The sequence below is a fragment of the Helianthus annuus genome, chromosome 12, assembly GCF_002127325.2.
Source record: "Helianthus annuus cultivar XRQ/B chromosome 12, HanXRQr2.0-SUNRISE, whole genome shotgun sequence".
Taxonomy (NCBI): domain Eukaryota; kingdom Viridiplantae; phylum Streptophyta; class Magnoliopsida; order Asterales; family Asteraceae; genus Helianthus; species Helianthus annuus.
The window spans coordinates 112,782,196-112,805,707 of record NC_035444.2 but is presented as its reverse complement, the minus strand read 5'-3'; the positions used below and the strand labels follow the sequence as shown (position 1 = coordinate 112,805,707).

The 23,512-nt window shown below is 43.9% G+C and overlaps 1 protein-coding gene across 1 annotated transcript in view; it reads left to right on the top strand.

Moving 5' to 3' along the window:
* The first annotated feature begins 17,551 nt into the window (after positions 1–17,551).
* Positions 17,552–23,512, top strand: part of LOC110893459 — a 49,262-nt gene continuing 43,301 nt past the window's right edge. The window contains exon 1 of the mRNA XM_022140565.1: positions 17,552–18,036. Coding sequence (XP_021996257.1) covers positions 17,552–18,036 — 485 coding nt within the window. The remainder of the gene's footprint in view (positions 18,037–23,512) is intronic.

Below are 23,512 nucleotides of genomic sequence, written 5' to 3'. Positions count from 1 at the left end.
TTCTTAGAAAGATGATACGAAAGTCGATGAAGAGGTTGAAGAAGATGATGAGGAACAGAATATAGATGAAGTATTCAGAAATATAGACGACTATAAAGGAATTGGTGGTAATGGTAATAATGATGACGATGATGATGGAAACATTGGTGCTATAGTTGTGAGACGAATGGGTAATAATCAAGATCTTGACTTCTTAGACAATACACAGAATGAATAAGTTGAGTATGTTTATCCTCAGGGGGAGTCATCAGGTACTAAACATTCGTCTACTCCTAAAGTTATATTCTTACAACATGATGTTGATGAATGTAAGATAGTAGAGATCTGGACGAGGGAGTCAATGAAAGAAGCTCTAGGTGTAAATGATGAAGATAAGTTCACATTTGATTTCGAGAAAGACATAGAGAATAATGCTCTTGATGATGTATATGTATTCAAGATGGTTGATGATGCTGACAACTTCAACAATGTAGTGATAGAAGATGGTTCTGATTCTAACCATGAAGAACCAATGCATTATTCATGTCAAGATACTGATTTTCCCCCTTTTGCTGAGTTGTTCAGATCTCACAATGAAGATAATTTGAAGAGAAGTATTGTTGAGAAGCTAGGTGAAGAAGGTATTCCCAGTAATCTTTCGAAAGAAGAACTCAAGGAGGAACGAAAGAAATGGTTCAAGCCTATGCTTGAAGAGCGAAAGTTTAAAAGACCATTGAAATTCTTCAAGAGCTATCTAGATGAATATCTCGGAGATATCTTGTCTTGGGGATATCTAGATGATCTAAAGGTTTATGCTATAAAACGTGAATTCGGAGTTCAATACTTCGAATATGTTAAAGATCTAAAGACATTGTCATGTTGGGACGTGAAGAGTTGGTCCTGAAGTGAGATATTATGAATCGAAGCTATGGTATTACATTCATGGGCAAGCACGTGATCACTTTCCAGAATGGAAACCAAAGTTCCCTAAGCGTACAGTAGTTGTTGATCCAGTGACAGGAGAAAAAGTCATCAATCTACATGTCAAGAGACCATGATGTATGAAAAATATGCCATTGAAGGAGATGGAACAATATTTTTACAAAGACTTCAGGGGATAGGCATATGATCCGAAAACATGTTAAGCAGTGATTGGTCTTCGTGACGAGAAGATGGTTTACAGGCGTATCTTCTTGATTGATCCGATGTAGCTAGTGAATTGTTCTAAGAAGGATATTGATTGTCTATTCTTCAACAAGATAATGTTTTATGCAGCTGATAAAGAACAAGCTCTGCAGTATCAGAAGGTAGTGAATGTATGCTTTGAAAAAGACATAAATTCAGGCCGCTATTGGGAGTCAAGCTGGAGAGATCTTGAACATGAAGAATTTCTGAAAGAACAACGTCATAATGAAAGAATGGATCAAAAGATGGCTGAAGCAGCAAAACAAGAAAAGTGGAGATTGGGAATGGGGCAGTTTGATACTAATCAAACTCCGATTGAAAGTGAAGAATGTAAGATTCCCAGGTGGTCGAAGACAATGGATGGTATAAAAGAATGGCATGAATGGTGGATTAACGAAGGAAGGCATAAGAGAAAAGAGATGCTGGCACAGAGAGCAGAATGGAGGAAACGGAAGTACAGAGAGAGAAGATACAGGAAGAGCTGATTGAAGACTATTCAGACGACTTCAGCTACATCCAGGGGTGTCTGTGAATGCAATATGTCTGTATCTTACGTCTAGTATCTAGTCAATGTTTAATGTATGCATATGTGTGTGATTTAACTTGATTTGGTTTCGTACGAAGGGACATAATAGGTCAAGTTAGTTTCATGTGTCTTAACACCCCGGTTCGTATGAAGGTACATGGGCCTTCGTACGAAGCCATAACAACTATATATAGGGGTGTTGGGTTCATTTTTTATGTAACTTTTTGGCAAACTCTTGCGAAGCTCTGCCAAATTTTCTCCAGGTTCTGTACAAGTTCAAATACCAAGGAGAATGAAGTTTAATGGTGTCTGTGTGATTCACGTGTCATTTCTGTGTCATGGATTCTGCAGGTGTGCATATAGTTTAAGATCCGGTCGGAGCGTTACAAAGACCAACACGGTCCTTTCATGTGGGATTAGAGCTACGGTACCAATTCAATCGATCTAACAGTTGATTGAATCACATACGCTCAATAATAAACATCAAATTGAAGGCCAATTCAGGGATGAAATTCGAAATTGAAGACATCATTCTGTTCAGAATTGATTTTCACACAATCCGGTGAAGTTTGATCACGAAATTAAAGTATTAAAGATTCTGGAGCGAAAGTTCTGTTCGAAAGTGTTCTTGGTGACATCAGCTTAGCTTCGTACGAATGCGCAACTTCATACGAGGGGAGGTAATAAACTCTCATATATGCTGGTACGAATCCACTCAGAGATTCGTATGAAGGATCATTCCTGGATTCGTAAAAAGAGGCAAATGTTTCGTGGGTTCGTACGAAGGGAGCTGAAGCTTGATTATTATATTATTACAGCTTCGTACGAAGGGAACATACGTAGCTTCGTACGAAGAGGACACTGTGACAACCATCACAAATCCAGGTATCCGTACAAATTAATTAATATTTAATTAGTGCTTAATTACTGTGCTTGATTACAATTGTGATTAAACTGCTTTCTGTTTTCTGATACATACATACGCATGCATCACATTTTATATTGTCACTCTATTTATTACACACAAACATTAGTGACAAACTTAATGCACAAAGCACAGTTAGCACAGTGAGCGGATAACACAGTAAACATGCTGACAATGCCAGCACTAGACAAACATTGTTTCTGAGGCCAGTATGAGCCAGGAATGGAATACTACACTAGTAGGGAGTGTAGGGAGATGATGATCATAAAACTACGTCGCTAGGTGATAGTTATAGTGACCGGAAGTGCCTAAAACATACTTAAAGTGCAGAGTTCTGCACTAATTACCCAAAATTCAGCATTTAATAATGCTAGTAAAGTGCAAAAACTTGGTAAAATATTCCTAGATATTTTCCAAAGTGTTGGGAATTTAATGTGTCACTAAAAACAATATGAAGACACTTTAAAGCTTTATTTAACACTTTAACGGATCAATATCCAACCGAACAACCGAACTTTACTCGAAACATAAAAATTTTGCCAAATACACTGTTTTTACTTTTCGGAGCTAGTTAGAGTCCCCGAACACCCTAACACCCTTTATATTAAATAACACACTAATACCCTAACTAAATATCATTAGATCCTAACTAAATGTAACAAGTTCCTTCACCACCCAACCCCATACCCCCCCCCAATCGACGGTCACCTTAGGGTGACCCACCTTTACATTTTCTTGATTATTATATTTGTTATGTTGGACAATGAGGGGCAAATTACATGGAGGATCTTAGTAAACTTGGTTTATAAATATATATGAGAGGTAACCACTCTCTTTCATCAAAACACCCAACATCACAAAGCTCTCCTCCTCCCTCCTCCATCACTTACGGCCACCACCACCACACCATCATATCACCACCATCAACCTCCTTTCAAGCCATTCTCATACACACAAAGGTGCAAGGAGTCCTACAAACAAGCTTGGTGCACTCGGAAGTTCAAGAACCACTCTTGTTTCCTTTTATCCACCACTTTTACGCCTTGTTTCTCCCCTAGCCTTGTGCTAGTAGTCGTCACGCAGCAGGTTAAGTTGGGATCGACTATTTCACGAGACGCACTTCTGTGAGTTCATGTCCCCCTTTTCTCTTTACTGTTTTCAGTTTTATACTTCGGGGGTGAAATACATGCGACAATTATTAAAAACGTTTATTACATGGTATGTGTGACACCCCAGGAAAACCAGGAAAACCATGCAACTTAACTAGCTTCCTCAGTGAGTGCCATCAAATTTCGGGACGAAATTCCTTTCAACTTGGGGATGATGTGACAACCCGAAACCTAGAACCTTCGTTGTGTCTTGATGCGATATACTTGTACGTTATGTGATTAGTTGAATGATTAAACTTAATGATAACGTGAACTTTTATGTGCTTTGTTTTGTGTGCATTGTATGTATATATGTGTGTACGTGTTATATGTGAACCGAGAACCCGACACGAAACAACGGACCCGACTCGAGACCAAGAGGTCTCGAGTGAATAGTGACCGAATAGGCCTTTGGGCCGAGAACCTTGTGGCCGGTTGGGCCATTGGGCCGTGAACCCCCACTCGAAACCCACTAAGGGTGCACACTCTTGGAACTTGACTATATATACCATGCCTTAGTTAGTTTTTACCATTTGTTGAACATTACACCCACACACTCTCCTACTTTTCTCTCTAAGCCTTAAGCACACAAACCCACCTCCAAGACTCTCGGATCTAATCGGTTAGCACAAGAACTCTCGGGCTTGGAACTTCGGATCGACACACACACACACTTCATTAACCGGTTAGTGCTTTTAATGTTTATGGATTTATGTTAATCATGTTAAATGATAAAATGCATGAGATGATGTTTATTGTTAGTATTTCTTGATGATTATTGTTAGTTTATGTTATGTTTGTGTTTAAATGGATGCATGAATGAGATGAAGTTTTATGTATGTTAACAAGTTATAGTGTTGGAATGTGTTGCTAAAGAACTCATGACATCTTGTGTTAAATAGAGTTAAACTACTAGATCTTGATGATACATGAAATCGGATTTGCATTTCTCATGAAATCGGACATATATAAAAACCGAGTTGTGTGTTATGTTTAGTGTTTTGATGCTTGTTCATAGTTTTGTTTGAATAAAGGTTGAATACTTGATGAATATGTGTTTGAACATAGGAAGAACACTTTGAATGATAGTTGAAGATTGAAAACCCTTGTGATTTTGATCCATCTTTGACTAATAGCCTGATTAGGAAATATGTTAGTGGGATTCTATTGGTTATTTCCGGATTTGGGCCTGATTATACTGTACCATTAATCTGACCATCTGCATCAACACGTGAACTTGAAAACGACTGTTACCGACTCGCAATCACCCGGTTACGACTCGCAACCACAGCGTGATGACTCGAGACCACGCGGTTGCGACTCGCAACCATAACAGGACAAGCCGAAACCACAGGTTACGAGTCCCGTTGCGACTCGAGACCTCAGCATGATGAATCGAAACCATGGTTGCGACACCAGTTGCGACTCGCAACCATCCATGATCAACACACAGCATGACTCGAGACCATGCTTGCGAGTCCGGTTGCGACTCGAGACCACACTTTTGGGCCTTAGTTAATGGGCCAGACTGATGGGCTTCTGTGTTAACTGCTTTTACGTGTTTGGGCCTAAGTAGTTGGGCTGAACTTGTGAACCGTATGTGCTTCTATTGACTGTTAACTGTTACTGCTAAACGTGCTTGCCAAACGTGTTGAACATTTGTACACTACTTGGTTCGAATCTGATTATACGTGATATCCGTGTTAGGACGTTATTGACTACTTGCGACTTGATTGACTTTCTGTGTTTGACTGCCGAGCAAACCAAGGTGAGTTCACACCCTTTACAAAGCATGGGATTCCCTGGGTTGGGAATGGGATTCAGGAACATCGGTTCCTCGTCTACCATTGGGTAGGACGTCAGTGGTTCAGGAATGTGATTCCTCGTCCGGATGGACGGATAAACGTACTAGACTAAAACTCTATCACGAAGTCCCTCCTTTTTGTATCGACTAATCGCCGGGCCAATGGCGAGCGGGTCATTAGTTAGATAGCGCTATTTAGGTCTGACAAGCCTCACACCGTGCCGCAGAGGACGGGCGTGAACTAATGGATCTGGGGCACGTCAATGATGATAGACATTGATGTTTTCAGGGCACATAAACATGACTACAGTCAGCAATCGATACGGTAACGAGTCTAGTATACACATGGGGTAGCCCCCACGGCCGAAATGCCTGATAACTATATGGGGTAGCCCCCACGGCCGGAGTGCCGGAGTAACTGGGAACGAACTGGTCACGTTTTTAAAACTATGGGGTAACCCCCACGGCTGGATGCCAGATAAAGTAAACTGTTTTCGAAACAACTAAAACGAACGCCCACCCGTGAACTCACTCAACTAGTTGTTGACTCGTTACTACATGCTTTGCAGGACCATAGGTACTTAGCTGGAGCTTGCATGGAGGAGGATCGTTGTGGGACATGGATTGCTACAAGGCCATGATAAACTTGAAACTTTTGGAACTTATGTTATAACTTTAAACTTATGCTTCCGCTTGCAACTTAAACTTATATGTTTTGAAACACCAATCGGGATGGTTAAACTTTTATAATTACTTATATGCTTGTTCAGTATGATTGGTGGCTGGGTCCTGGTCAGTCACGCCTCCAAGCGGTGGTACTCCGCAGGTGGGATTTTGGGGGTGTGACAGATTGGTATCAGAGCCATTGGTTATAGTGAACTTGGTTTTAATAAAGGAGAAACGTTTTTGTTAAAACCAGACTATAACCGGTATAGCGCTCGACGGTCCACAACGACACTTCGCTCCTCATGCAAGGCTCGACGTTCTAGGTAATATGATGTATGTATATTGCCTACTTGTTAGTTGCGTAGTACACTTCTCATGGTATGCTTGATTAGTATAGCTACTGTTGTTTGAACACGTGCGTGCTTACTCTGTCCTACTATCGTGCTTTCGCGAACCTCTCTCACACGTGTTACTCTTGTTATGAAGAACCATGTCTGGACGCGTTAACATGACACAAGCCCAGTTGACGGCTTTGATCAACGAGCGAATTGACGCAGCGCTCGCAGCTGCACGCGCAGGAGGTATATCCTGCAGTCCGAAATTGTTCTAGGATCGTTTGGATCCTACTCTCGTGAACCAACCTTTGTGTTAAACTCTGTCTTTTCTTTCACCTACCTTAGGTCAGTATGCTCAGGCACCGGTGTGCACTTTTAAGACCTTTATGGACTGTCGACCCACAACTTTTAGCGGCACTGAAGGAGCAGTAGGTCTCCTACACTGGTTTGAGAAACTGGAGTCTGTGTTCGAAATGTGCGAATGCCCTGAAGCGCGCAGGGTGAAGTATGCTACTGGTACTCTCGAGGGTTTGGCTCTCACGTGGTGGAATGCTCAAGTGCAGATGTTAGGGTTGGTTGCTGCCAACGCCACCCCATGGGAAAACTTCAAGGAAATGATCAGGGAGGAATACTGCAGTCGTGACGACATTCACAAACTGGAAGATGAGTTCTACAATCTTAAGATGTCGGGGTCGGAGATTGAGGCATACACTAAGAGATCGCATGAGCTTGCTTTGTTGTGTCCTACTATGGTGGACCCTCCATATAAGCGAATTGAACTCTATCTCAAGGGCTTGGTGCCAGAAATCCAAAGTCATGTGACTTCAGCGAGGCTGACTACTATCCAGCAGGTTGTACAGTTGGCTCACCGTCTCACCGACCAAGCGGTGGAGCAGAACAAGTTACCGAAGCGAATAGGTGCTGCAACTACTTCTGGTGCTTCTAGTGGGGATAAACGGAAATGGGATGGAACTTCAAGCAGGGGTTCAACTTCAGTGCAAACTCAGTCTCAGCAGAGAAAGACGGACGATCACAAGAGCCCCAGTCAGCAGTCGTCTGGTGGTCAAAGTCACGGTGGATACAAGGGGAATCACCCCAAGTGCAATCGTTGTAGCCTACACCACAGTGGGCCATGCACCAGGGGCAACTGTCATCGATGCAACAAGCCTGGTCATGTTGCAAGGGATTGCAGAAGCGCATACCCCGTCAATCAGAATCGTCAGCAACCTCAGCAGAACCAGCGACAGCAGCAGGGTAACAACAAAGGATGCTTTCAGTGTGGAGCTGAAGGCCACTTCAAGAAGGATTGTCCCCAACTGAACCAGAACAACAACAATCAGGGGAATGGTAACAATGGGAACAACAACAACAATGGTGCTAGGGGACGTGTGTTCGTGATTGGTCAAGGTGAAGCAAGGAATGATCCCAACGTGGTGACGGGTAAGTTCCTTCTCGACGACTTTTATGTTACAGTCTTATTTGATTCGGGTGCCGATACTAGCTATGTGTCACTAGAAGTTAGTAAGATGCTTAAGCGTATTCCTACACCCCTGAGCGACAAGCACACTGTAGAGCTAGCTAATGGTAAGAGTTTGGAAGCCTCTCACGTAGTCAAGGGTTGCCAGCTTATTCTCGCTAACCAGACCTTCTCTATCGATCTTATTCCTATTGTCTTGGGTAGTTTCGACGTTGTCATTGGGATGGATTGGTTATCCCAACACCGAGCAGAGATTCTTTGCAACGAAAAGATCGTTCGTATTCCTGGTTTAGGTGGTGAACCTCTCATGATTCGTGGCGACAAGAGAAGTGCTGTTGAGAACATCATCTCTCTTCTTAAGGCCCAGAAATGCTTACGAAAGGGCCACACTGCGATTTTGGCTCTAGTTACTGATACCACAGAGAAGGAGAAGAAGTTAGAAGATTTTCCCGTTGTACGCGACTATCCTGAGGTATTCCCTGAGGAATTACCTGGTCTTCCGCCCCATCGCCAAGTCGAGTTTCAGATTGATTTAGCTCCTGGAGCCGCGCCTGTAGCCCGTGCACCTTATCGTTTAGCGCCATCAGAGTTGGAAGAACTCTCCACGCAACTACAAGAACTCTTGGATAAGGGTTTTATTCGTCCTAGCTCATCGCCTTGGGGAGCTCCAGTGTTATTTGTGAAGAAGAAGGACGGTACCTTCAGAATGTGTATCGACTATCGCGAACTCAACAAGGTGACTGTGAAGAATCGTTATCCTCTACCGCGCATTGACGACTTGTTCGACCAGTTGCAGGGGTCGAGCTACTACTCAAAGATCGATCTGAGATCGGGATATCACCAGCTGAGAGTTCGAGAAGAGGATGTTTCCAAGACGGCCTTTAGAACTCGATATGGGCACTATGAGTTTCTGGTCATGCCGTTTGGGTTGACGAACGCACCGGCAGTTTTTATGGATTTGATGAATCGAGTGTGCAAACCGTACCTGGATAAGTTTGTTATAGTCTTTATCGACGACATCCTGATCTATTCTAAGAGCAAAGAAGAGCACGAACAACATCTACGACTTATTTTGGAACTCCTTCGGAAGGAACAGCTTTACGCAAAATTCTCGAAATGCGACTTCTGGCTTCGTGAAGTCCATTTCCTAGGGCATGTGGTGAACAAGGATGGGATTCACGTTGATCCATCCAAAGTGGAATCTATTAAGAACTGGCCTGCGCCTCGTACACCAAAGGAGATTCGCCAATTCTTGGGATTGGCAGGTTACTACAGGAGATTCATTAAGGATTTTTCTAAGATCGCGCAGCCTCTCACCTTACTAACGCAGAAAGGCGTTGTTTATCATTGGGGAAATGCACAAGAGTTAGCTTTTCAACATCTAAAGGATAGACTTTGTAGTGCACCTATCCTTTCACTGCCAGAGGGCACAGACGATTTTGTGGTTTACTATGATGCATCAATTCAAGGTCTTGGTTGTGTATTGATGCAACGAGATAAAGTCATAGCTTACGCCTCACGACAACTTAAAGTTCACGAGAAGAACTACACGACACATGATTTAGAGCTGGGAGCGGTTGTTTTCGCACTTAAGTTATGGCGGCATTACCTTTACGGAACCAAGTGCGCCATCTACACCGACCACAGAAGTTTAGAACACATATTCAAACAGAAGGAACTGAATATGCGGCAGCGACGATGGGTCGAGCTGCTGAATGATTACGAGTGCTCTATCAGGTATCACCCGGGCAAGGCCAATGTAGTGGCGGACGCCCTGAGTCGAAAGGACACTACGCCTAAGCGTGTAAGAGCTTTACAACTCACGATACATTCTAGTCTACCTTCGCAAATACGAGCTGCTCAGATAGAAGCACTGAAACCAGAAAACGTTAGAGCAGAAGCTCTACGCGGGTCAAGGCAACGCTTAGAACAGAAGGAAGACGGTGCTTATTATGTAACAGGACGCATTTGGGTCCCACTCTATGGCGATTTACGAGAACTTGTGATGGATGAAGCGCACAAATCTCGCTACTCGGTACACCCTGGTTCGGACAAGATGTACCACGATATTAAAACCACGTATTGGTGGCCTAGCATGAAGGCCCACATAGCAACGTATGTCAGCAAGTGTTTGACTTGTGCGCGAGTCAAGACGGAATATCAGAAACCCTCAGGCCTACTTCAGCAACCAGAGATACCACAATGGAAATGGGAGCAAATTTCCATGGATTTCGTTACTGGCCTACCTAGATCACAGCGCGGAAACGATACTATCTGGGTGATCGTGGATCGACTCACGAAATCCGCACACTTTTTGGCAATCAAGGAAACGGATAAGTTCTCCACTCTAGCGGAGATATACCTCAAGGAAGTTGTTTCGAGGCACGGGGTGCCCACTTCTATCATCTCTGATCGAGATGCACGTTTTACTTCGGAACTGTGGCAGGCAATGCACAAGTCTTTTGGCTCACGTCTAGATATGAGCACAGCGTATCACCCACAGACGGACGGGCAGTCCGAGCGAACTATTCAGACCTTAGAAGACATGCTTCGTGCATGTGTAATCGACTTTGGCAACAGCTGGGAAAGGCATCTGCCACTCGTGGAATTCTCGTATAATAACAGCTACCACACCAGCATTAAAGCTGCTCCGTTTGAGGCATTGTACGGACGTAAATGCCGGTCACCCCTCTGTTGGGCAGAGGTGGGGGATAGTCAGATCACTGGTCCAGAACATGTGGTAGACACTACTGAGCGGATTGCTCAAATACGACAACACATGGCGGCCGCTCGTGACCGTCAGAAGGCATACGCCGATAAGGGCAGGAAACCACTTGAGCTCCAGGTTGGGGAGCGGGTATTACTCAAAGTTTCACCCTGGAAGGGTGTGGTTCGTTTTGGTAAACGAGGGAAACTCAACCCACGGTACGTTGGACCTTTTGAGATTCTTGAGAAAATAGGCAAGGTGGCCTACCGACTGAAATTACCAACAGAACTCGGTGCAGTTCACAACGTTTTCCATGTGTCGAATCTGAAGAAGTGTCTGTCAGATGAGACGCACGTAGTTCCTCTGAAGGAACTTACGATCGACGAACAGTTGAAATTCGTCGAAGAACCTGTCGAGATCACGGACCGGGATGTTAAGGTCCTCAAGAACACTAGAATACCTCTTGTTCGAGTTCGTTGGAACTCACGTCGCGGCCCAGAGTTTACCTGGGAGCGCGAAGATCGGATGAAACAAAAGTATCCCCAACTGTTTGAGAACAGTACAAACGCTACTGAGGCTGAAGCTACGGAATTTCGGGACGAAATTCCAGATCAACGGGGGGTGGATGTGACACCCCAGGAAAACCAGGAAAACCATGCAACTTAACTAGCTTCCTCAGTGAGTGCCATCAAATTTCGGGACGAAATTCCTTTCAACTTGGGGATGATGTGACAACCCGAAACCTAGAACCTTCGTTGTGTCTTGATGCGATATACTTGTACGTTATGTGATTAGTTGAATGATTAAACTTAATGATAACGTGAACTTTTATGTGCTTTGTTTTGTGTGCATTGTATGTATATATGTGTGTACGTGTTATATGTGAACCGAGAACCCGACACGAAACAACGGACCCGACTCGAGACCAAGAGGTCTCGAGTGAATAGTGACCGAATAGGCCTTTGGGCCGAGAACCTTGTGGCCGGTTGGGCCATTGGGCCGTGAACCCCCACTCGAAACCCACTAAGGGTGCACACTCTTGGAACTTGACTATATATACCATGCCTTAGTTAGTTTTTACCATTTGTTGAACATTACACCCACACACTCTCCTACTTTTCTCTCTAAGCCTTAAGCACACAAACCCACCTCCAAGACTCTCGGATCTAATCGGTTAGCACAAGAACTCTCGGGCTTGGAACTTCGGATCGACACACACACACACTTCATTAACCGGTTAGTGCTTTTAATGTTTATGGATTTATGTTAATCATGTTAAATGATAAAATGCATGAGATGATGTTTATTGTTAGTATTTCTTGATGATTATTGTTAGTTTATGTTATGTTTGTGTTTAAATGGATGCATGAATGAGATGAAGTTTTATGTATGTTAACAAGTTATAGTGTTGGAATGTGTTGCTAAAGAACTCATGACATCTTGTGTTAAATAGAGTTAAACTACTAGATCTTGATGATACATGAAATCGGATTTGCATTTCTCATGAAATCGGACATATATAAAAACCGAGTTGTGTGTTATGTTTAGTGTTTTGATGCTTGTTCATAGTTTTGTTTGAATAAAGGTTGAATACTTGATGAATATGTGTTTGAACATAGGAAGAACACTTTGAATGATAGTTGAAGATTGAAAACCCTTGTGATTTTGATCCATCTTTGACTAATAGCCTGATTAGGAAATATGTTAGTGGGATTCTATTGGTTATTTCCGGATTTGGGCCTGATTATACTGTACCATTAATCTGACCATCTGCATCAACACGTGAACTTGAAAACGACTGTTACCGACTCGCAATCACCCGGTTACGACTCGCAACCACAGCGTGATGACTCGAGACCACGCGGTTGCGACTCGCAACCATAACAGGACAAGCCGAAACCACAGGTTACGAGTCCCGTTGCGACTCGAGACCTCAGCATGATGAATCGAAACCATGGTTGCGACACCAGTTGCGACTCGCAACCATCCATGATCAACACACAGCATGACTCGAGACCATGCTTGCGAGTCCGGTTGCGACTCGAGACCACACTTTTGGGCCTTAGTTAATGGGCCAGACTGATGGGCTTCTGTGTTAACTGCTTTTACGTGTTTGGGCCTAAGTAGTTGGGCTGAACTTGTGAACCGTATGTGCTTCTATTGACTGTTAACTGTTACTGCTAAACGTGCTTGCCAAACGTGTTGAACATTTGTACACTACTTGGTTCGAATCTGATTATACGTGATATCCGTGTTAGGACGTTATTGACTACTTGCGACTTGATTGACTTTCTGTGTTTGACTGCCGAGCAAACCAAGGTGAGTTCACACCCTTTACAAAGCATGGGATTCCCTGGGTTGGGAATGGGATTCAGGAACATGGGTTCCTCGTCTACCATTGGGTAGGACGTCAGTGGTTCAGGAATGTGATTCCTCGTCCGGATGGACGGATAAACGTACTAGACTAAAACTCTATCACGAAGTCCCTCCTTTTTGTATCGACTAATCGCCGGGCCAATGGCGAGCGGGTCATTAGTTAGATAGCGCTATTTAGGTCTGACAAGCCTCACACCGTGCCGCAGAGGACGGGCGTGAACTAATGGATCTGGGGCACGTCAATGATGATAGACATTGATGTTTTCAGGGCACATAAACATGACTACAGTCAGCAATCGATACGGTAACGAGTCTAGTATACACATGGGGTAGCCCCCACGGCCGAAATGCCTGATAACTATATGGGGTAGCCCCCACGGCCGGAGTGCCGGAGTAACTGGGAACGAACTGGTCACGTTTTTAAAACTATGGGGTAACCCCCACGGCTGGATGCCAGATAAAGTAAACTGTTTTCGAAACAACTAAAACGAACGCCCACCCGTGAACTCACTCAACTAGTTGTTGACTCGTTACTACATGCTTTGCAGGACCATAGGTACTTAGCTGGAGCTTGCATGGAGGAGGATCGTTGTGGGACATGGATTGCTACAAGGCCATGATAAACTTGAAACTTTTGGAACTTATGTTATAACTTTAAACTTATGCTTCCGCTTGCAACTTAAACTTATATGTTTTGAAACACCAATCGGGATGGTTAAACTTTTATAATTACTTATATGCTTGTTCAGTATGATTGGTGGCTGGGTCCTGGTCAGTCACGCCTCCAAGCGGTGGTACTCCGCAGGTGGGATTTTGGGGGTGTGACAGTATGGTTACCGTAGGGAGGGTTTATACTACTAGATCATGTGAGGGGTGGGTACAACACTCGAGGCCATTAATCCTCGTTGTAGGACCGAGGGACACAAGAGTGATAGATCTATTTGGGTGTAGCGAGCCCACACTTGTGAGGCCGGGGAGGCCCATAGAGGTGACTGTGTCTTACAGCCGAAGCCCGGTAATAAATTTGCTAGGTTTGAGTTTCCCTGCACTTTCTCACACATACTAGTGGACTTGCAACCCATTGGTGATCTCTTTTTCCTTATTGCTACATACCAGGGACTTTTATTCATACTTTAAAGGTTTATACATACTCACTTTTACATGAACACGGTCAACTTTTTGTTGATTTTTCAAACTGCATGTATTTTAGGGAATTAAGGGATCTGGCAAGGTATGCTTTGTCGTCAAGCTGCGTAAGGAAAATGATGTCATCCGAGTTTAGGGATTGTGACTTTTGCCTGGACGAGTCGCAAGTCTTAAACTGTGTTTTTATTTCATGTTTTTCGTTATGTCGTGTTAACTTTTTAGAACTTGAATGAATGGATGAACATCATGGTTTTATTTTCATATAGTATTGTTGTGATTATGCTATGGTATTAAGAAGTTACACCAAATAAATCCATGCTTCCGCAAAAGCCAGGGTGTGACAGCTTGGTATCAGAGCATTGATCATAGTGAACTAGGATTCTTTCTCGAGTCTAGACTATGATCACTATGGCTCTCACGAAAACATTTTTACATTGCATACATTACATCCAGATCCAGGATACAAAACATTTTTACGAACAAAAAGTACGAGCACTTTTTCACAATTTATGGTTCAGTCTTGGCGACTGAGGGAGTTCAGCCCTAAAGGCTGGGGAGGTTCAGTCATGAAGACTGAGGGGTCCAATCTTTGAGATTGGGGAGGTTTTCGTCTGTAAGGCCAGGGAGTTAGTCTGAGAGACTAGGAGGTTCAGTCTGAGAAGCTGGGAGGGTAGTCTAGAGAGACTAGGAGAATTATTTATTTGCTTTATGGTGACCAACATGTTTATTCGATCTTATTTTGATTATTTGTGCATATGTATGGTTGTGTTACAGACATCATGCCATCATCCTCAGACACAGGAGTTTCAGACACCTTAGATCCCATGGCGATTGTATCAGATGACGAGATTCTGTCAGAGCAAGAGGTCTACACATCAGACACAACCAGCACTGACGACGACGATTTCTAGCCGTTCGCGCTACCTGACGTCGGAGTTGAGCCTGCTGATGGCCTTCATGCCGGGGATTTACCACTTGCGGTGATCCTGCTCCTATACCGCTTGCTGCTTACCCAGTAGTAGACATGCCACTCGATGTTGTTTCTGACGACGACATCGATCTGTTTGAGGAGGACCCACCTGAGGCTGACCATGAGGGCGGGGCCCTGATGTGCGTGAATTATATATATTTTAATGAAGATATTCGTTCACACAAATTTAGTTTTAAAATGGTTTTTCACCTAGAAACTAACTACACACACAAAGGGCAAGTGTACCCGTCGGGTGGTAATATAGCTAATTGGTAAGAACCGGATGTCAATCCGTGGATGCGGTGTCTCGATACTAAACTTTTGCTACTTTAAAGCCTTTTCAAATGATTGGGTTGATTTTTCTAATTTAGCATGCAAATAAATAAACTACTAAGAATTATAACAAACAACAATATCTAAGAAAGGGTTGCCTAAACTAAGTTTCCACTAACAAACATATGACAACAAGGTGGAGGATTTTGTGATAATGCAAGCTCTAAATTTGACTAAGTCCCCAATCAAGGCTTCCTAGTCTATAATTCTTAGGAAAACTAAAAATGAATTAACATTCTAATCACCTAAAAATTATTCTTTTAAGCTCACTTGCTAAGTTGATGTTGATCTTTAATCATAAGTTATTTGTTTGTCAAAACTCCTAACTCTACAAATTAGGGAAAACTAATATGAGAAACACACTAATCACCCTAACTTGGTTCAAGTAGTTGGCACTATCATCATGTTCTTGATATGAACCACAAGCATGGTCATGCTAGCTAACAACTTTGGCCTAAATCATCAACCTAACATGAACACAAACTATAGAATCCATATAAACATACTTTTGATCTTTCCAAATCTAGATGCAAGAATTCACACAAAAGCTCAAATCATTGTTCATATCACATTAGCACTCACCATTCCTAGTTTCATGCTATGAATCATACTAACAAGTTAACAAGATTCAATGATCATAATCTCTACATTGGGTTTCCAACACAACATGTAAATACTTATGAGCAAACATTCAAGAACAAGAACTTTAAGCATGTGCAAGAACTCCAAGAACAAGATTAATTGTCAACATGAAGATTAACAAGAACAATCATCACATCTACTTCCATGTTATCACATATTCATTAGCTTCAACAAAGTTTAGACAAGTTAAATGTTTAGCCCATAAGGCTCATGGCTACCAAATCAAATGCAAAGAAACATAAATTGTTCATAATATAGTAAGCTAACCAAGTTAAAGACAAGATTAAAATGGTGTTTGAGTAGATCTTCAAGTGATTTAATCCTCTTCAAGGCTTCCTCTTGGCTCCAATAAGCTTCCAAGACCAGATTCTTGAGAGAAAAAGTCACCAAAATGCTCCAACTCCCTTGAAAATGAGCTAGGAACTCGTATTTAAACTCTGGGCATTTGGCACTACCATGCCACCTTTTGGCACGGTCGTGCTTGGCAAGTGTCAGAACCACTTTCTTGATTGTTGACCCTGTTTGCTACCATTTTGGGAAAAATCCCTCTCAAATGTTCCCGAGGTCGCACGACCGTGCTCGGGCATGGTCTGGTCGTGCGAGCCGATAGTGCTCGGTAACAACTACATCGTTCTCGGAAACAAGCTGATCAGGAGTTGATTTTGGCCTGGCACGGTCGTGCTCCCCGGAATTTTGATGGTTTGGCTGCTGGATGCTAGTGCTGGCTGGGAGTGCTGATGTCGGAAGGCTTGGCACGGTCGTGCCACTGTTTGGCACGGTAGTGCCATATCTGGCAGTTTGCTGAAATGCATCATTTTAGCTCCATTTTGCTCCAAAAGCCTCCGTTTCATCACCGGGCCGAAGCCCGGACCTGTATTTTCACAAACAACTCAAATGAGTACCAAAATCAATGAAAATACAAAGAGTTTTCGCATAAACGGGGCGTATTTGACGTTTTAAAGATGTATAAATTCTTATACATCAAGCCCATATTGTTGCTGATGTCATTCTACCCATTGTTGAGTCCCCTGCAGAGGAGCTTCCTGCCGGTTCACCTATCTCAGATTCCTTTGAGTCTGTGGCATCTGCGTCCTTACACACTCACGGACTGCAGCATCACTCTCATGACGCCGACCCAGACATAGCGTTATCAGCTGCACCTGCTCCCACACACGAGTACGAGTATGACCACGAGGTCGATGATGATCTGGATCCAGTCTTCCCCCTTATTTCGATCCTGACCAGGAGATTGAGTTTATCCACTTGGATCAGCCCCTAGAGGCACCCGTAGCTCCTATTGATCCTTTATTTGACGACCATGCTAACTTCGATATGAATCTTGTTGACCCGGAGCCTACTGTGGCCCCAAAGCCTTTAGCTGCTCCTGATCCTGCATTAGAGCATGACCCTGTTCATGATGATGCACCAGCCATTGCACCCTTTGTCGATGATGTACCAGTTGCTGACGTTCCTGCCGATGTTCCACCCTTGATAGATGATCCTGTCGTTGATGCACCATTTCCCGAGTCCGTGCCGGTATTGTTTGACCGTGCACCCTTTGCGACTCACATAGATCCACGTTACGCTGACACCCGTAACGGGTGGATCAACGACGATGACGATTACCCACCATTTGTGTTCCCAGTTACACCCCCAGTAGCACCCGTGTCTGCACCCACTGATGTTCATTTGTTTCCCCCACACACCACGGATGTTCACCGCATTGATCTAACTATCACGTTCCTTCAGGACATACCGCCGCATCGTCCTGGAGAGGGGTCATCTAGGCAGCCGCCTGTTCCTGTTCCACCCGTGCTGTCATCATCTTTTCCATTCACATCACAGTTCCCATATGTTGCACCACCTACTGCACCATCTTTCACTCCATCGAGCGAGCCATTTTTATGGACTACGCCCCCTATCATGCCATTGTCTGATCCGTATCACCCGTACCATGTTGGGTACTCTACGGCGGACATCCTTACATCCTTGATGATACAACAGGATGCATTGACGCGTCGTACTCAGGATTTGGAGAGAGGTCCACGTCCATCCTGTGACAACTCGTATTTCGAACCCGTTTTTGTATCGTATGTAACGTATGTGAACTTGGTTGACTGATTAAATGATTTATGTTATGTCATGTGATTATATGAGCCTTGTGAATGATGAACGTTATGTGCTATATGTGTTACGTGTATGTATGATAAACACACAACCCGAACCGCACAACACTAGCTCAACGCACAAGCCCTTTGGGCCGTATAGCTTGCAATGGGACTTCAAGGGCAGCCCAAGTAAGGGCCGGCCCATTGCTCTTTCTCTTATACGTACAACACAATGGGGGGTGGTTCCTCATTGGTTTTTGCTAAGCACCTTCACACACAAAAACCCTAAGTTTTCTCTCATCCTCTCTCTCTCAACCCGACGGCAACAATCCTTGGCAATCGAAGATCTTGTTCTCCATTCGGATCACTCTCTCTTTGTTTGATTCTAATCGGTTAGTGTTTTGTTTATGCTTTCGTGTTAAATGATGTTATGATTACATGCTTAGATTAAACCGATTAGAGTTGCATGATAATAAACTAGGGCCGATTCGATTATGTTGATATGCTTGGTCCTCGGATTGATTGTCACGATGATTTTAGATTGGATGTTTGTTAATCGTCTGATATGTGTGTTTATATACGGATGATGTGCACAATCGTTGAGTTAATATGCATGCTAGTAATCGGACCGTATCACACGATTTGATAAGATGATGGATATATTGTTTATGTTTTGATTAGATTAGGGTTCATGTAAAATTGATGCTTGATTGCCTTGTTTGATCGAAAAAGCATAAAACAAGAAATTGTTAATGAAGGTGATAATTTTGGTAATTGTTAAAAGTGTAACCGATTGCTTAATTCCCGGAACGTATGAAACCAGACGCACAAGGCTCCGGATCACACAAGATCAGATCCTACACGATCTGATCTGACCCGATCGTACAAGGAGTTCAATCGCACAAAAGTCTCCGGTCGCACAAGGACCCTATGTGCACAAGTTGTTAATTTATGCTGTTGGGCCGGGCAGCCCTAATCATCTAGTCGCACAACCCGAGCAGATCGTACAAGTCTGCTCGGATCGCACAAACAAATTGCACATTTATTTAGTTTGGGCCGATGTATTAATTGGATTACTTAAGATGTTTGGGTCACGCACGGATCACTTAAACTGTTTTGCCATTGGGCCTTAGGCCCAAATCCCCATCGCACAAATTGTCCGGACCGTACAAGAATTAATGAATCGCACAAGATGTTGTCTGTTTAAATTGTTTGGGTCGGTTACTTATTGAACTACTTATGTTATTTGGGCTTCTTGTTATTTTGGGCCGGGTGTCTAACGGAGTCGCACAACATGTTGTGGATCGCACAAGGCTGTGCTGAACGCACAACATGTTGGGCCGACTGTTATTGGGCTATATCTTCCGGATCGTACAAGTTAGACATGATGAGTGCTTGACTATTATTGTTAAAGTGTTAACGTGTAATATGTGATTTGCCATGATCATACCTGATACAATACGTGTAGAACATACGTGCGATATACGAACCTGACTTGTATAATAACCATGATAGGACGTGGTTGACCACTACTAGCTTACCAGTACTTTTTGTGTATCTGCCGAGCAACCCAAGGTGAGTTCACACTCTTACCAAGGCATGGGATTCCCGGGGTGTTGGGAATGGGATTGAAAGGATAAGGTTGAATAGATTCATACGGATACCATTACTAGACTACCATACCATCGTCCTCGGTTGTGCAGGACACATACGTAAAACCTACGTATACCTAAGTTACTCACTGTCCTCAGGTTGCGAAGGACACTCACGTAAAACCTACGTGAACGGATACTCACTACTGCCTCGGTTGTGTCAGGCACTTACGTAAAACCTACGTAAACTTGTACGTATTATTGTTCTCGGGATATGTAGAACACTTATGGTAACGCATAGTCTAGTGGATTAATAACATGGGAAGCCCCCACCAATAGAAACCTATATCGGCCAAGTAGAGCCACCTGATACTCATGAACTTACTTTTACGCATTTACTTTCTGTGAACTCGCTCAACTAGTTGTTGACTCTCTGCTGCATGCCTTGCAGCACCTTAGGTACTTTTGGAGCTTGCACAAGGAGGAGCAGGTCGTTGTGGGATTTGGATCGTGAATAAACACTTATTACTTTTCATGCATTAACACTTATGTTTGGGTTTTACGTTATGCTTCCGCTATACTTAACTATGTTGGTTTTGATAAACACCTTTCGTATTGATGGATAACTATTACTACTTAATTACATGTTCAATATGATTGGTGGCTTGATCCTGGTCATGTCACGCCTCCAAGCGGTGGTACTCCGCGTGTGGATTTTGGGGGTGTGACAGATTGGTATCAGAGCCATTGGTTATAGAGAACTCGGTTTTAATATGGGAAAACGTTTTTATTAAAACCAAACTATAACTAGAACAATGCTCTCAACGATCCACAACGACGCTACGCTCCACGTGCAAGACTCGACATCCTAGGTAATAAGGTTTATGTTTATTGCTTGTTTGCTAGAATTACATAGAACTTTGCTCGTAGTAAACTTAGATACACATGATACTATTGCCTGAGAATACCTACGTGCTTACGCTTTTCTGTCATCGCCCTACTCGCGAACCATTCTCACTTACGCTATTTTTCTTACAATGAAGATCATGTCTGGACGAATTAACATGACTCAAGCCCAGCTAGAGGATCTCGTTCAAGCTCAAGTTGCTGCGACACTTGCAGCTGCTCAAGCAGGTAGTATACCCTGCAGTATAGACTCACACTAGGATCTTTAGATCCTACAATTAACTCTCATATTTAACATTGTCCCATTCGTACACAATAGGTCAACCAGCGCAGCAGCCTGTCTGCACTTTTAAGAACTTCATGGACTGTCGTCCAAGTACATTTAGTGGCAAGGAAGGGGCGGTTGGACTCCTCCACTGGTTTGAAAAGCTCGAGTCTGTGTTCGAGATGTGTGAATGCCCTGAGGCTCGCAGGGTGAAATACGCCACTGGCACGCTAGAAGGAATAGCACTAACTTGATGGAACGCCCAAGTTCAGATCTTAGGGTTGGCAGCTGCTAACGCCACACCCTGGAATGACTTCAAGGAACTGATCAAGAGAGAGTACTGCACTCGGGAAGACATTCATAAGTTGGAAGATGAGTTGTACCATCTGAAGATGACTGGATCGGAAATCGAAGCTTACACCAAAAGGTCAAACGAACTGGCCGTGCTGTGTCCAACTATGGTGGACCCTCCAATTAAGCGCATTAAGTTGTATCTCAAAGGGTTGGCGCCAGAGATCCAGAGCCATGTTACTTCGGCTAATCTTGATAACATTCAGGATATTCAACGCCTCGCTCACCGCATCACAGACCAGGCAGTGGATCAGAACAAACTGCCAAAACGGATCAGCGCTACTGCTACCGCTACTACTTCAGCTACTCCTGCTACTCCCAGTGACAGTAAGAGAAAATGGGATGGGGATTCCAGCAAGGGATCAGCTTCAGTTCAGTCTCAGGCCCAGCAGCGAAAGACTGACAGTTATCAGAGTCCCAGCCAGCACTCTTCAGGTAGCCACAGGCAGGGCGGATATCGAGGGAACCTCCCAAAGTGCAACAACTGCGGCAGACACCACAGTGGCCAGTGTAACAAGGGTCGCTGTCAAAGATGCCTCAAGATGGGTCATGAGGCCAAGGATTGTAGTAGCCCTCGTCCTGCGAACCAGGACCAGCAGCAGCCACAAGCACAGCAGAATCAGCAGCAGGGCAACAAAGGATGTTTTCAGTGTGGGGCAGAAGGTCACTTCAAAAGGCACTGTCCTCAGCTAAACAGGAACCAGAACAACAATCACAACAATCAGGGTAATGGCAACAACAACAACGGGGGAAACAACAACGGCAACGAGGCAAGGGGTCGTGCGTTTGTGTTGGGGCAGGGTGATGCCAGGAATGATCCCAACGTCGTTATGGGTAAGTTTCTTCTCGACAACATTTATGTTACTGCTTTGTTTGATTCGGGTGCGGATGCAAGTTACATGTCTTTGAAAATGAGTAAATTGTTAAAACGTACATAAACACCCCTAAACACCAAACACGTCGTAGAACTAGCTAACGGTAAAAGTTTAGAAGCCACGCAGATAGTCAGGGGTTGTAGTATCGTCTTAGCCGGTCAAGTTTTCTCCATCGACCTTATTCCCATAGTCTTGGGAAGCTTCGACATCGTCATAGGGATGGATTGGTTATCCCAACATCAGGCGGAGATCTTATGCAGTGAGAAGATTATTCGCATTCCACGTTCTGGTCGGGAACCTCTCGAAGTCCAAGGCGACAAGAGTGGTGCTGTGGTTGGCATCATCTCTTTCTTGAAGGCTCAGAAGTGCCTGCGGAAGGGTCACACCGCAATCTTGGCACTCGTTTCGGATGCATCAGTGAAGGAAAAGAAACTGGAGGATATTCCAGTTGTACGCGACTACCCTCAGGTGTTTCCTGAAGACTTACCTGGCTTACCGCCTCACCGTCAGGTCGAATTTCAAATCGAGCTCGCTCCAGGAGCAGCACCCATAGCTCGCGCACCATATCGTCTAGCTCCATCAGAATTGGAGGAACTGTCAAAGCAACTACAAGAGCTCTTGGAAAAGGGCTTCATTCGTCCAAGCTCTTCGCCTTGGGGAGCTCCAGTGTTATTCGTGAGAAAGAAAGACGGTACGTACAGAATGTGCATAGACTACCGTGAACTGAACAAGGTAACGGTGAAGAACCGTTATCCTCTTCCACGCATAGACGACTTATTCGACCAGTTGCAAGGGTCGTGTTACTACTCCAAGATAGACCTACGGTCAGGGTATCATCAGCTGAGAGTCCGGGATGAGGACGTCTCCAAAACCGCATTCAGAACTCGTTATGGCCACTACGAGTTTCTTGTCATGCCGTTCGGGTTAACGAACGCGCCTGCCGTATTTATGGACCTTATGAACAGGGTGTGCAAACCCTATCTTGACAAGTTCCTCATTGTTTTCATCGACGACATCCTGATCTACTCCAAGAGTCAGGAGGAGCACGAGCAGCACCTACGCCTTATTTTGGAACTCCTACGGAAGGAACAGCTGTACGCTAAGTTTTCGAAATGCGACTTCTGGCTTCGTGAAGTCCACTTTCTAGGCCACGAAGTGAACAAGGATGGGATCCATGTCGATCCATCCAAGGTAGA